This window comes from Dromaius novaehollandiae, chromosome 11, assembly GCF_036370855.1.
Source record: "Dromaius novaehollandiae isolate bDroNov1 chromosome 11, bDroNov1.hap1, whole genome shotgun sequence".
NCBI lineage: Eukaryota > Metazoa > Chordata > Aves > Casuariiformes > Dromaiidae > Dromaius > Dromaius novaehollandiae.
Genome location: NC_088108.1, coordinates 24,868,944 through 24,884,720, shown reverse-complemented (window position 1 = coordinate 24,884,720; position 15,777 = coordinate 24,868,944). Strand labels below are relative to the sequence as shown.

The window sequence follows — 15,777 nt, the reverse complement described above, 5'->3', positions numbered from 1 at the left end:
TCCAAAAAGGGCAGTGCGAGTGCCACTGCAATATATGCAAGTTGGACTTGATACGAAGGAAGCCTGATCTCTGTGTTTGTGGTTATGTTGCAGGGAATGACCATCCGTCCTCTTGTCGACTTACTAGATGTTAAGAAGAAAAGGGAGAGTGCTCCTACAGTGGGAGAGCAGATTCATATTCGGGTAAGTGACTCGCCCATCAGTACGTGGCCAGAGGTCTGCAGCGTGCTGTGCCAACAGCCCGGAGCCCTTCTGGAATACGGTGTGCCCGAAGGACTCTGCAGCCTTGCAGGCTCCTGTTGATTTTGTCTGAATTCTCTGCAGTTCAGTCTCTTTCCAGGTCTGAAGTCCTACACAGCTCTCTAGTCATGGTTTAATTTTTGTATTGGAACAGCACTTACTAACCCAGTCAGACTGGCATTGCATTAAGTGCTGTACAAATACAGCAGGAAAAGATGATCATTCATACAAACGTTTATACTCTAACCTAACTCCAACTTTACTGCTTCTCTGAAAGGGCTGAAAGAAAGAAAATGAGACCAGGATGCTTTGAGGGTTGGGATCTTCCATGTGATGACTGTTCACCAGTCACAAGCCCAGTTTGGGACAAGGTTAGCTGAAGTTACGATCTGTATTTTAACGAGGATGAAGCTGAGATTTAAACAGTAATCAGTAATCTTGATAGTTAAAAATAGCCTGCAACACAAAATGGACTGAAACAGAAATGAGCAACCAAATGCCCAAGCGTCGTGAGGACCCAGTGCTATGGGAGCAGCTTAGCTGTAGTGTTTGTACGTTTGTGTGTACTGGATGTGTGGATCACATCTCTCCACTTCCATGGCAAAACTCTAAAGACTGCCGCAGCCAGTGAAAATCCTCTTACTTGATCTGAACATCAGAGGAGTCATTATTTCTCTCTTTAGGAATAAAGACGCTTCTGACACATGGAAGGGCTGCTCCGCAGGAGTCTTTTCACATCCAGTCTCTGTCATGGGGCAAGTTCAGCCCAAATATATCAGCACAGACCCCAAGGCGGAGATGCCCACTTTACCACCTGCACAGATGCCGACTGGCCAAGAGCACTGTCCCACCACCGTCTGGCTCATAAATAATGGTCTCCCCGTGGTTTGTTCTGCGGCTCAAAGGCAGCACAAACGGCCTGTCAGAGGGGCAAAGGGTAACCTGAGGGGCCCCGCTGCAAGGGTGGGTTTTAGACATACAGTATATGAAACTAGAAATAAATTTTTCTTTTTTAGCTTGAAATTGCAAGAGATTATTACATGTGGGGGAAAAGATCAACAGTGTCTTGCTTCTCTAATGCAATAGCACCGAGTTCTACGGTAAATTAACTTTGTGGGATTGGCCACCTTCCAATCTGAAATTAAATATCAGCTATTTCTGCAGTGACCTACATAGATTTTATTTAATTGGGAAAAAAAATGTTTAGTGTGTTCCAGTTTTGCTGGATGGAGCGTGGCATAGTAGTGATAGTCTCTAAAATGCGGTAGGTTGAGGGATTAAAGCTTCACGCTGCAGCTAAAGAGAGGTGGAGTGACTCTTTTGTGGATGCAGTACCACCCTATCAGCAGCGATCAAACACGAGTTCTTGCACTTCCAGGCCATTTCTGTGATCTAATGGATCACGTATCCTTCGGGATAAGCTAGGCTGGCCAAACTGCACAACTGCGTGTTATTGTGAAAAGCTGAAGTAGCTTCCTAAAGCCGCCCGGGTCAGAGCTCTGCTGAGCTGCTGGAGATATTCAGCATGCAGCGTGCTGCGGGCAGACTCTTCACTCCTGACCAGCTTTGCACGGAGGGGCCAGGGAGAGGTGGCACAGAGGTGGCTACGCTGGCTCTTCACCCAAGAAACGGATAAGGCAAACATGCAGTCAGCTTTAAAACCTCTCTGTGGCACTGAAAAAAGAAAGATAGAGACCTTTGCATAGGCTGGAAACTGTCCCAAAGCATTTTGCAAATGAATACACTTGGGAAAGTACTTTATTTAAAGGGAGAGCAAGTCATGCTTAAAAAATCTGAATTGTTGCAGGTGGCAGGTCAGACACCTCTTTATCAGTCACCACCATCTATTTGTATTATTTTTGCAAACAGTTAAAAATAAGGGAGGTGGGGAGGATAAGGCAAGCACTATACTGGAGGGAAACAGTGAAGTCCCCATACCCCAAGGGCAGAATTCATTTCACCTTGCTCTCACCATCCAAACGTGGCCTTCGTAGTTGAAGACGACTCTTCCAGAGAATGATTCAGCTCCGTGAGAAAGCAAGGTATTCTTCACACCTAGCTGAGACTTTAAATTGTTGAAAGCAAGCTAAGTTGAATGCCCCCCAAGCACTGTCAATGCACCGAGAAAAAAAAGTCAGAGAGAGTTTGCACCGTGTGTCATTCAGCCGAGGTCCCCGCAGTCTGACCGGGTGCAATGGCATGGGATTTTTAATGAGGCGATACACTGTGTGCGGTGTAAAATACTGGTTCTGAATATAATTGTTTATGACCAGTTGTATTTCTGTAGGTATTTCTTCTTCAGGAATATTTTTGCCTTCTTTTGGGTAGCTAGAAATAAAGACATTAGGTCTGAGGACATTTAAAAGGAATGTTTGGCATCCTCGCAATTAGTTTGTATTACAGAGCTTTGTCTAAGGTTAATAGAACAGTCCAGTGGGCTGAAGAGGCTTTTTGAATAATGAACAGAGAATACTTTCTTCTTTTGTTAGTGTCTGAGTATTAAATCATCTCTGAAAAGGTGTTTATTGGGAAAAGTGAGCTGAAAATTGCTATGTACCAATTAAGTTAAGTAGACAAGGTAACAATGCGGGTAGGTAGAAAGCAGGCACTCAGGAAGCCAGAAGCAGCTTTCTTCCTCAAATTTATTTCTTCATCCAGATACTCATGGCATTTAGTCTTGAGTCCCGGTTTTACGGTTCTGGCTGACAGATACAATCCAGCGCTTGCAGGAGTGAACAGATCACCGTTAGTCGCCTGATTTGAGGAGAAATGCTTCAACCAGCTCCACGCGAGCCAGCTCAGGTGCTGGGAGCAGTCCAGCTGAGATAGCGCAGGATTTGTCCTAGGCTGGGTCTAACCGCGCTGCTGGGGTAGTGCAGGACCGCGGCCGTGCTGCTGACAGTGGTGTGCCCGGGCATGCAAGCAGTACTGATGGTTAGAGATTTCCTTTCTAAGTGCCTGTAGTGTCTGATTCTCACGTGACGAGTACAGAGATCACAAATTCTTTGCAGACATCCCTCCTCCAAGGCTTTGATGAGATCAATTTTAATTAAGTATTAGTTCATTTATTTCCCTCGCATATTCAAACTGGTGGGAATGAGGTGTTCAGTACTCAAACTAATCACTGTCTGGTAGAGGGGATCTCTCCTGTCTTATGAGCACTCACCACTACGGACTAACGGGCGAATGCAAAAATCACAGATGAGAGAAATGTGTGTTTTGCAGCATGGGATCTGATGGAGCCCACCCCCAAAATAACCTTGGGAAGCCCTGTCTTAGGTCAGTGTGACTGAAAAAAGATCCCAGAAAGGTAACTGGTGTGCAGTCGTGCTAGCTGGCTGCTTTGGGCCTTAGGAGAGCTGCAGAATGGGGAAGACTGGCTGCTGACGTGTTGTGAACGCTTGACTTTGTCTGTTCCTGACCAAAAAATCTGGAGGAAGCCCCAGAAGCATCAGCACTTGAGTGTGAAGGGGTGATGGCCAGTGGTGGAGCCATGTTCAGAGATGCCAGTAGGAGGGAAAACAACTGGGGAAATTGCAGAGATCTAACTTATAGGTGAAAAATCAACCTGTTTGGGATTTTTAATATAATTTTAAACAATAACAATGTTTTTATGTAAGATGCAATGTGGTCAACGATTTTATTCAGTGGGAAGTGTGTGGGGAAGTGCAGTGTTTATTATTCAGGTGGAAGCTTCCCTCCTAAGTTATCTTCATCTATATACTGAAGATAGCTTTCTCCCGAGACACACCGTCCTCAAAACACACAGCATGAGCAGCGCCTGCTTATCAAGCCCCAATATGCAGGACATGCAAGCCATTAGCCAACCTGTACATATCGTAACAAACAGATCCATGTCCCTCAGTGATTATTCTTTGCTTGCACAGACCTGAAAGAAAGCAGCCAAATCACTTATTGTGCTCCAGAACCGAGGAATACACGTGTAAGATTGAATGGGGAATTAGGCCGACAGCTCCTGTTCTTGTTTACCGGAGCTGTGTACCGAGCTGCGAATGTCCCGCGTTTTGTCTGCTGGCTTTTGATGTTTGCTAACCGAGTTCATCCTGTATGCAATGCGTTGCAACTAGTGTATAGCAAAATCCTCTCTTCTGTTTAGTTCTTGGATCATTTGCTGGCTGGCATAGAAGATATATCTGGACACTGGGGACAGTATTACTGGAAAGACAAGTAAGGATTTGCCAAAAATACAACTGTGTACATGTGTAGAAAAGAATGAGTCTGGTTTCTGTGCCGTAAGTTTCCGCTGCGGATAGCTGAGCCTTACTCATCCTCGTGCCACAGAGCAGATGAAGAACGGGCAGCTTTTCCGTGGGCAACGAGGTGAGACCAGGCTGTCGAGACCCTGACTCCGAACAGAGCAGAGGCTCTCTCCTTCCCTGCCTTCAGGTCACAGCTTGTGCTTCACCCTAAAACAGACTCCTTTCTCCTCTCCTGTAATGTTTTCCCCTTGCCCAGAGCAATCTGCTGAAATAAGTGAAAGGGCTGCAGCAGCAGCCCCCCCCCACCCAACATGGGCAAAATTAAGAATATGCTGTGGCCTTGCACTGCTTGGAGGTGCAGCTGTTTGGCGTGGAGTGATGAGTTACAGGCTATCGCTACGGACCTCTGTAGCAAAATGCCCAGTTTGCATTCGGGTCTGGTAGGTGGTACAGACAGGAGAATTTTCTTTTTGGGAAAAAAAAAAAGATGGAGAGCTTGAAATATATTGCTAACAATCTAGCAGGTTTAATTACTTAGCTGCACAAACACAGATTCACCCAAATTGATAGTAAGGAGTCTGCTTAATGCAGCTGACAAGTATTCTCTGCAGACTGACACTTCTTCCAAGCCCCACTAGAGGGTCTGGAAAACGCTGGCTGCTGGATGCCGCCGGCCTGGCTCCTTGCAACGCAGTGCGCGGCTGAATGACTTCGTGTAGAGCCAGCGATAGCCGCACTTGAGTGTCAGTCTTTGATACCAACTAGATTTTTTTTGCAAGAACTGTGCTGCATTTGAGCAAAAAATGAAAGGAAATGGATCAAAAGGAAATCTGGAAGCTGCTTAAATAGCTAAATCCTGTTGCTTCCGTTTGGGCTAAGGCATTTCCTTGCGGTGCTAGTAGAGTTCATGATGGATTTTTCAGGACTTTTTATTGCAGTTGTAGATATTTTAATACCTTAGCTCATGTATTAAAGTACAAAAATGATAAGGGCCTGGATCCAACCTCTTAAGCAATATAAACCTGCTGGCTGGCTCAAATCCATTCTGGTCCTGGGGAATAGTGACACAAGGCCGATAACTGTATTCAAGCAAAAGAACTTTGCAACATCAGCACAGAAGTGTCTTGTTTTGCTCTCGAGCAGACTAGAATATTTCAACAGCAAGTACCTGCAGAAGATCCTGCTTCGAGAGTACGACCAGCCGAAATCAAGCATCGTGCTTCTCTATGAAAAGCTGGAGCGGAAGCATGCCATCGAACTAGCGGAGGCAGGGCAGCTGGGTCACGCGCCGTCCCATCCATCCTTGCTGTAAGTGTTCCCCTGCCTGGCTTGTTCGCAGCAATAGTATGTCAGAAGGATTTTAATGAGACTGAGTCCCTGCTCGTGAAAGCCAGCTGGCACAATTTCTCCTGCTTATAAAATATCATGCCCCTCAGGGAGAAAATCAAGACTGAGAGTCACCAAATTTTCTCAAAGAAAGAATTTATTTTTTAGTTTCTCTGGAAAGATTTAAGTGGTACTCAATCACTTGACACACAATAAGTAGACAAGCAGCTTTATATTAGAACCATGCAAAATCTTCGTAAATGTTCTGTTTGTCTTTGGGTTCTGTGTACCGAATCGCCAGGTCTGATGTCTCAGCTTCCGTGAGTGTTACCTGTCGGAGAAAGGGATTTGCTCAGTCATGTAACCTCATACAGAATAAATCCTAAAGCAGTGTTAGCTGCAGCTGAACTACATTTCTATAAACCCAGTCCTTGTACACGGTTTCTATCAGGTGATGAAAGGCCAGGACAGCAACTTTTATTGACTCTGTGTGTTTCCCACCTCTAAGTCTCCAGAGTCGTTGGGGAGGACTGCAAAGACTCGCAGTGGCTCCTAAGGATGTGTTGCACCAGGAGTTTGCAGTTGTTTCCATCCTCTCTCCCTCCCACAGCGGGGAACTCTTACAAAAAAAAATCTTGCAGACGTCCCTGCCTCTCCTGCACTTCCCTGCCTGGCTGTTCCGTGGGAAGGGAAAACAGCCTGGGCAGGTGCAAAGTAAACGCTATTTAAAGATGAGCAGGTGGACAAGCAATCTCCTGGCATGGATAAACACAGTTTCTTTTTCTTATACCTGTAGGTGCACCTGTATCTCCCAGAGACTTGCACTGAAATGGTGCTTTAAGCGCTTGCACTGCTTTTTGATAGCTTTGCACCTTTACATTTACTGAAAGAAACAACGGAGAAAATGAGCATAGGCCGAGAGAGCAGGGTCAAACATTAGCACGTCAGAACGGCCATGTCACCTCTTAAATGGTTTTGCTCTGCCGTGGCTCCCGACGCTGCTTTTATCCACTTGCTCCAGGGAGCACAAGGATGGCACAACCCGGCGTGAACGCCAAGCGCCCCTTCCGCGGGGAGCTCCGACTCAGCCGTCAGTCACGTCAGCGTGTTCCCCGTGGTGGTCTCTGGGAGAGCTGGCGTGAATCTCCCTCCGGACACCGCCCTGGGCTTTGGGGAGGCACCTGCTGTGCCACCATCCGTCTTCTGACCCAGGGCGTTCTGTTCTTCCTTGCAGCTACAGCCACAGGACTGCCGTAACAGACAGAAAATCAGAGGATGTCCTCAATCCGGACGTACTCGAAAACATTCAGGAAATACTGGCAAGGAACCTGTACCGAATACGGAGAACGGTACAGTCTTTCCCCTCAACCTGTTTTTTAGGTGCCCGGTAGCACAGGTTGTCTCGGTTATCTCAGCAGCCTGAGCAGATGTGAATATTTACCTAGTTCCTAACGAGGTCTCTGTGTGAACAGAGAACAGTTGGCTGTGTGAAGCGGGATCCAGTTTCCAAGTCACTGGAACATTTCTCTTTGCAACGTGACAGCTTTTGAAAGGTTCACCAAGTCAGCCTGTAATTTCATGGAGTATTTTAGGCATCAGCACCCAGAACCAGCAACGAGACCTGAGGAACACAGGGATATTCCAGCATCAGATTAGCAGATCCAGCAGTTTCAAAACTTGTTTTTACCTACAGGCCAAAGATTTGGCTGGTGGTGGCCCTTAAAGCCTTTCGGTGCAGTACCATCCTTCTTTGCATGAGTGCACGCTGAAGCCCCTGTAATGCAGAACAGCGACACAAGGGAAAAGGGGGCTTAGAGTGCAGGTGTGCTCAGGACGAGCGTCTCGAAGCCAGAGAATGAATAAACACCATAAGTAAAAAATGGGAGCCATGGATAAAAGGAAGGGCCTGGGAAAACTGAGGAGACCCCCAGAGCCTAGGGACAGGGAAGACCACAGTGATAGTTAATCCACAGAGGTTTTTAAAGCCACTCAGCAGTTTTGCCATGAAACTGTTGAATCTGGGGGTGCCTAAAAACACTGGCTGTTTACAGACTAACTCGGGCATAGTCCCTCTGTTTAAGGTTTTACATAGCACCAAGGACTGTGCATTGTAATTGCTGCTTGCATGGTGATAACATGGAGCCTTATCCTTAAAACTGAGCTAAACCTTTGTTTTATGGGCTGTGCACAAAATACCGAATCCTTGGGGATGTGACTGATATGGGCATCTCAGCACAGAGGGCTCAAATACCCCCTTCTGTCATTTGCTGAGCTGAGAGAAGTGACCAGACAAGGCTGTGAGGAAAACTATTGAACTGTATGGGGAAAAATGAAGGTCTTCCTTCTGTTTGCACTTGCTCTTGCTGAGATCCAGACTAGCCCCTTCTAGCAATGGCATTATCCCAACTCCCACTGATGTGAGTGGGAGATTCTACACGCTTGGTTAGTTTATGGCTTTTGAAGCAAGATTTCTTATTCCTCTTCATGCTAATACATGATTTATATGTTAAGGTGGGGCTAATACAAAATCCTGGAGGGCTGGGCAGAGGGACCGAGGCAGCTCTAGCTGAAGCCACCTTGACCAGAGTAGTTGCAGTTAGGCTGGTGTTTCTCCTGGACTAGTACAGGTGCAGCTCAGGCTTGTCGTTCAAAGATCACTTAGGTATTTTTGCACAAAGAAGCAGGGAATAGGCTGCTGTTCAGGGCATGCCCCTGCTTCTGGAGTCTCATCTTATCCTCTTTGCCTTTTCCCTCCAGTTTCACCTCTAATAGGTAAACCAGTCCATTCCCATAACTGGGCAGGGTGGTCACAGGGTACAGGCAGGGTAATCGGTGGGAAACCGTGATGCCTTTGCTCCTCCGGCTAAGCATGGACCTCTGCCTCAGGCCCTTTCCCCCTTGCATTGCCAATCCGTCGGCCCTATCGTTTGATGCTGTTTAGCTACATCCTAAATTTAATGGTGATCTCTTTGGCGTAACGCGAGCAGGTGCCGGCATACAGCAGGCACACCCTTCCCGGGGAGACCGAGCCCGCAGAGCAGGCCGAAGAGATCCTGATCCTCCGGCACAGGAGCCTTCGGATGGAAACGAGTGAGAGCGACGCAGTTGGCTCCAGGAAGGAGGTAAGCGAGAGTGGGAAACGCTCGTAACGGCAGAGACACAGTGCACCATTCGTTTTTCCTAATGAGGGATCTCGTGCTAGCAGATATAAACAGCACTGGAAAGAGAGCTGCTTGCTGCTGGTGGTGTTTCCCCTTACAGACAAATCCCGTCACCTTTAAAAAAAAAAAAAAAAAAGTGTGACTTAATCCTAAATTACATTGCAATGACTAGGAAATACTGAGGGTGGCCTGAAAAAAAAAGAAAAAATCCAATTCCCGACAAACAAATGAACCATCTTGTGCGTAGCGCTCCTCCGTCCTTTGTGAACGCAGGCTTCCATCCATACTAGGAAAGATATTTACTGAGCAAATGTTATTAATTCAGCCTTGGTTTGTAGATTTAAAGATCTGTTTTTCCCATGTTTTCTTTTCTGGGAGATTTCATAAAAGAATGGAATTTGGTACGCCCATTGTCACCAGTCCAGATGTACTGTAAACATTTGGAGCTGTCCTGGTTTTTTTTTCCCCAAAAATCTTTTGAAAGGACAGAAGCATTACTGTTGAGCTTTTTTATTTATTTTGGAGGTGGGCTTTTTGTTTTTAAAAGGAGCTACAGTTCTGGGCAGACTTGAAGAAAATAAAATAGAAGGAAGTGTTGCATATCAGATTCCTAAGAGAACTACTTTAAGCCCAACTTTACTACTGGCATAATTCCACGGTGGTTCATGCTCTGAATTAAAAGAGGAACAGGGTAAATGCTTTGCTTTGGCTGTGCGTGGAGACACATATACAATGTCGATGGCTGGTGAAGGATGTCTTCTGCTGATGTCTTTGGAAATCAGTGAAAAGATGGGCAAAAAATTCCCTTGTGGGAAGACAAATGGCCCTGAAATGGTGCATCAGGAATGGACTCAGTGGTCTTTTGCGACTCCTCCCACTCTGTACAGCTTTTACTCTAGAGGAATTACTATTAAGCCATAGGTTTTGCTCCCAAACTCAACAGGTTCGATAGTCAGTAACTGCTGAGCAGTGTGCTGTTCCTCAATCTCGCTGACTTCTTTGAGTCTTAGCTTTTGCTGGCTTGAGCACTGTCCAAGTGCAGACTGTGTCCTCCAATATGTATAGTAAGACTACATCACTAAGGAGCACAGAGTGACCTTTTTAAAAGAAATAATTTATCTTTCTTTATTTAGATAGCAATTTTCCATGACAGCGCAAGAACTCAGGACTGCCGCAGGCTTTGTTCCACCCTGGTTTCTTTGTTGAAATGCCAGTCACTGAAGGGCCCACCGAGAGCTGAAGCAATGTACCAAATGCTTCTGCCGCTTAGTCCTTCATTCACAGAAAGGTGTTCCAGCTCTTGCAAACAACTTAAAAGATTTAATTTGATCATTTACATGCTGATTGGTACTTACAATTCAAAATAGATAGGAAAGAACATGGCATGTTCCTGTAGAACATTTGGTATAATTAAACTTCAAAAGAACAACATCAAACTAGCGCTGATTTTGTGCACAGCATTACACGCTCTACGTGAGGACGTCTGATCGTTAACCCTCGCGCTCCCGCTTCGGTGTCCCTACTGCTCCCATCAGATAGTGGAATAACTTTAGCAGCAAATTTAGCGCCTTTGGAAGGCTATTGCTCCCGTTACTCTGCATCCCCACAACTGGCCTTTCAGCAGACAGAATATTTTTGTGAGGTTTTCTGGGAAGAGCAAAAGCAGCAGGATTTACTCGGCAAACCACAGATCAGGCAGCAAGCTGGCTTGTGCTGTTACAGCTGTCTCTCAACGCGTCGGAGGGAGCAGCTGTCCTAAAACGCAGGCACAGACGCCGATTTGGTGCTGCGACCCACCACTGCACGATCCTGCAGGGATCGGCTCCGCTCCGGTAGGTAGTTTGCAGCGTTGCAGCACCGTTCTCAGCGCCGCCTTATCAGCGTTACGCAGCTAACGCTGTGAGGTGTTATGCAAAATGCTGATTTGGTGCTTAATACTGCTGTCTCATAGGAGTCATTCGTTAGTGCTAATCACATGCCTTCACAGCAGCTAGCTTTTCTTTGTTCCAGTCTAAATAAAGCAAGTGTAAATACTGAGAGCTTATTCTAGCGGTATTCTTAAAAGCTGCTCTAAACCCAAACAACAGCCCTCTGCACCTGAAAGGAAAAGTCAGATGTGTTTTGCATGTTCACTATTTTATCTGCTAATGTCTTAGAATCTCTGTCCCATTTTATTGCAAATAAAAAGACACCTGAAAGTCGTAGGACAAGATCCTGAAAGAACTTCGGGATATTAACTCGAAGTTGCAGGATGCTAGAAAGCCGTGATTTCATCCTGCCGAAAGACGGGCTGCAGCATTAGAGTTCCTTCAGAGGAAAGAAGGAAGACTGGTAAAAAGTAGACTTTAGCTCATTAAAAGCAGCCGAATATTTAAAAATTCATATTGAAATGATTAAAATAAACCAATCAGATTTAGAATTTTCCGTCAAGTTGATAAGTAAATGCCATTTTAACAAGTTATGAATAAAAAATAAGGCTAGTTCATATTGGAGAGTTTCTAATTGTCACATACTCCATTTTTTCTGGTTCTAAAGGGAAGAGTTTGCCCTTATAAATTTTGAGACAGCAAGAAAAATATATAAAGTCTTGTTCTAGGCAGTTTTCTATCCTACATTTCACCACAAGATGGAAGCATTACAATTATATTTGCAAACGAACCTGGAAATCAAGGGACTGCGAGACAAACTTTAAGCAAAGGGCCACTGTAAATCCTCCGGCGCTGGTGAAACACGTGTGCCATCCCCTGTTTTCAGTCTATTTGAAGAAAGCATTTGCAATATATTCAATCAGTTACGTGTTATGAGCTGAGCGAATAACTAAGAAATCTGTTTGATTCAGTAGACACACAGCTTTTTGTGTTCGCTGGCTCTCTGCGTGTAGGGCTTTTTTTTAGTGAACTTGTTTAACCTTTTTCTGCTAGAATATGAAGCTGTGGTACCGCAGTCAGGTTCATCTCGTAGTTCATTAGGTGCTGGTTTGTCTTTTCCTGCTCTATCAGTCACCGCAAGCATCGGGCACGTATGGAAGCAGATCTTGCCATGGGTATGTGGGTTCTCCAGCCGGAGGGGGAACCAAAGGTGAAATTTGCCTGGCCCAACGTTCAGCTTCTGGTGGTTAGACATCTGGCTCTTTTGGTAGTCGCCGGCACCATAAGCAGGACAGGCACCAACCTATCGTCAGCACCTGTTTTCAGCCAGGAAAAAATCTCTAATCAAAACTGGATGGCTGTCATGGTTTAGATGCCCAGCTTTTGAGTTTAGAGCAGCACAAGATGCATCTTACATCACATTGGAAAAGCCCCTGCCAAAGAGAATTTGCAGCCCAAGTAGGCAAGGCAGAGAAAAGAAGTAGGAAAGTAGCAATCTTTATCCCTCTTGAGTCAAAGGCCCAGATTAAATGATTTACACAAGACAGAAAAATCCTGGCAAAACTAAGAGGCGAGTCCCGCTCTGAATCGTAGCCCGGAGGATCAACTCCAAGACTCTCTATCTCCAGCAGAAAGTTCACCTTCCGCAGCCCCAGGGCAAAATTCCTGCAGAAGGCTACTGCTTCCTGTAGCTGTGTATCCTGTTGGCTCCGATCACTGTGTTTATTTTCGGTCTCCCTTATTTTAGGAAAGGATCCAACTCAAAATATCCTGGCATTGTGGTTTCTGAGACCTTGGATATCTTCTATTTACTCCCGAGCACCCAGAAAACCTTTGCACCTGTAGCCAGGCAACTTAGTACTCCTTCCTTCTGCCAAAACACGAGTGCGCTGCCCCAGAAGGAGCCTATTTGGAGTTGCCTGTAAGCCATGTGCGTAAATGACATACTGCCTTTAGTAATTATGTTGGAGTCCTTTCATGGAGCATGCTCGGAGAATCATTAAATGCCCCTGGGAATGGCTTTCCAGGGAGCCGGGCTACCGCTGCTCAAGCCTGCGAGGCGTTGTTATTAAAATAGTCAATAAACCTGCGCACAATGGGCCGAGGGCAGCGGGTCCCTCGTTAAGGGAGGGAGAAAACGAAACAAAACAAAACAGAGAACCAGGTTGGGAGGTGTCCAGAGTTATTTGGCAGCCTGGCTTTCTGGACCTAGATGCCAAATCACAGCTGCGTAAGAGACTTATTCCCGGTTTACAGAAATACCAGACAATTCAGGCAGCATTGTGCTAACTGGATTTTCCTGAAGGATGGAGATTAGCACTCGAGTGAAAGGACAGAGCGCTCGTTAGTGCGAGCCCGCTACCTTCCTGCGTGGCCTGCAGCCAAGGCGATAAACAGCCAAGGTGAGAAATGTCCCCGTCCTAGATGGGGGTTTGGTTCCCTTTGCTCATCTGCTGCATCCTCCTCGCACCAGGTCTGCTGCCTTCGGATGGGATCTGCTGAATGACTCCCAGAGGGTTCAGACCTCTTTCAGCAGCTCCAAACGAACCGGCGCCTGTAAATATTTCCCCTCCGAAATCCCTGCCTTGTATTTAGTCTATTTTTAGAAGTTATTCTTTTTGTTTTTCTTGGCAGAAGTAAAACAAATGGCAACCAAGTCCTTGGGGATTGTAAATGGCTTGGTTATGAACCGTGAGTGTCATTAACAGCCTTGCTAGCAATATTCATAAATGCATTAAAGCACTTTTCTTTCTTACTCACAGAAGGATGACTCCTACTCGGCACAGGGTGACTCCAGCCCGAAGCCGAAACTGTGCCGCTCCTTAACCGGTAAGTGGGAAATCCGGTGGGTGCCGGCAGGGATTTCCTACCATCCCATCTTCTCCCCTCGCCCTGTTGCAAGGGTATATTCAAGCAAATGACAACAATAATTTGTGTTGAGTCCATGGCACGTCCATGGCATTCACCGTGCACCAAGATGCCCATTGCTCTCTGCCGGCAACCCAGGTGCTCCAGGCAAGTGCTCGGAGGCAGGTGGCAACGCTGGGAAATTAGCGGGGAGGAGGAGTGAATCCCAAGGCAGATGTTTTCCTTCTAGCTCCCTGTGTGCTGCATGGGAGTCCATGGGCTGCGACACGGAGTCTTGTCCTCTCCCGTGTCCAGCCAGACACGTGCTTGAAGCTGGGGCCGGTCTTCGTCTTCCACCAAGCACTAAGATCATTGGCGCCAATTGCGGATCGTTCTATCTGTGATGAAGCTAATGCATAAGCTAAAATTTTATGACAATGAATATTTCAAACCATGGAGTTCATGCCTAAATGCTTTCCAAAAATTAAGGTTTGTTTTTTGTTTTGGGGGTTTTTTTTTGCTAAGTATCATTAAAATGCATTTCAAGCCCACTATTAACAGCACTGTTCCAAATATTGGTTATAGAAGGAGCAGTGGCTCAGGACTTCATGTCTTTTCATAGGCACAACCCCAGTTTTTAGATAACTGAAAGCTTAGTTTTTGCGCTTAAAAATGGTTTAATATTGAGGAAGCCTCACACAAAATGTAACTGATGAAAACTGTAAAATAATCTTTCAAAACGCAGAGAACAATATCATTGTAACCTTCGAGCCGCAATGAAATGTTTAATTTCCAGGCTTCCGAGAGATTTAGCATGTGAGATACTGAACGTTATGAATTTTTACAATACTTAGCGAAACACTGTTCAGCACAATCACTTCTGTAGAGGTGATGCCCTGAAAAATTTCAGTTTTTATTGATCCTTAAAGTAACGTTTCCTCCAGAGATGGGCTGAGTTGGATTAAGGGGATGGGGCTAACATTAATATACAGAATATTTCTTTATTACATGTGTACTGGAAAAATATTTAGGAAACAAGAAAGTGTTATTACTTTCTTTTACTCCTTTTGTTTTTTCTCCAATTCTAGGATTTTTTTCCTTTGCAATTTTCTTTAAATAATAAACTAAAAGCATAATAAATAGCTGTAGCATGGTTATCACCTCATCTGCACAAAGATATATTACTCCAGCTTTGCAAGAAGGAATACAATTTTACGACACTTGTGTGTCCATAACTTGTTAAACCCAAAGTATATCTGTTGTGGATGTAGATATTTTAATCTAGAGTTTACATTAACTGTTTAAACTACATTTTTCCTGAAGAAAAACATGAATGTGGTCAGGACAACCTGATAAAAAGCTGTGTTTTGGGATGGTTTGTTTTCATTCTCTCTAGTCAAGACTGTGCCCCAGGTAAGCAGACCAGACCCCACGCATAGGTTGGCCAGAGGGCTGGAGGAGGCTGTAACTCTCCCGTCCTGATCATGTATACATCCAAACAGCCACGTAATAAGGCAACACAAAACTATATGTGCTCTGGCAGGACACCTGGGTAGTACAGCTGTTTCTTTAAAAGCTGTTTTAAGATAGTCACTTATATGAACTGTGTGTTCTGTGCTGGTGGGAACTGGCAAAAAAAAGGTTATTGATCCAGCTACACAACATATTTCAAAACACAAAATAGGGTTGAAATTGTCTATTTTTTCTTCCAGCTGAACACTGATCTTTGTTATCTGTTTTATAACTGAAACGTGATCTTTGTAGTGGCATAGCGCATCCCCGGTGAGCAAACAGTCGTCTCAGTAGCTCTCAATATTTCTTCATTACTGCTGACCCACCGAGGAGAACATTTCTCATACGAGTCTGCTCTTCTCTTCTCACAGTGGGGAACGCGGAAAAGGCACGGGAACCGAAACACAACCGGTCAAAGTCTGTGTGCGTCAGCTCGCCTCCGCAGCCCGGTGCTACTGCCCGCGTTAATAAGAAAGGAACAGAGGAGGAGTTAACTCCAGACGTCTAAAAGCCCAAGTGATGCTTTGGGCTTCCCATGATGGATCTGACTCTGTTTCATGGTTGCATACAACACAATCTGCTTTTCTTTTTTTTTTTTTTTTT

At 45.4% G+C, this 15,777-nt stretch overlaps 1 protein-coding gene across 1 annotated transcript in view; it reads left to right on the top strand.

Annotated features, from left to right (window-relative positions):
- The window catches only part of LOC112989704 (sodium/hydrogen exchanger 2-like), a 32,549-nt gene extending 16,772 nt beyond the window's left edge, over window positions 1-15,777 (top strand). The window contains exons 5-11 of the mRNA XM_026111034.2: window positions 94-183; window positions 4,358-4,428; window positions 5,604-5,768; window positions 7,021-7,135; window positions 8,774-8,908; window positions 13,578-13,644; window positions 15,546-15,777. Of these exons, the coding sequence (XP_025966819.2) occupies window positions 94-183; window positions 4,358-4,428; window positions 5,604-5,768; window positions 7,021-7,135; window positions 8,774-8,908; window positions 13,578-13,644; window positions 15,546-15,682 (780 nt within the window). The 3' untranslated portion in view covers window positions 15,683-15,777. The remainder of the gene's footprint in view (window positions 1-93; window positions 184-4,357; window positions 4,429-5,603; window positions 5,769-7,020; window positions 7,136-8,773; window positions 8,909-13,577; window positions 13,645-15,545) is intronic.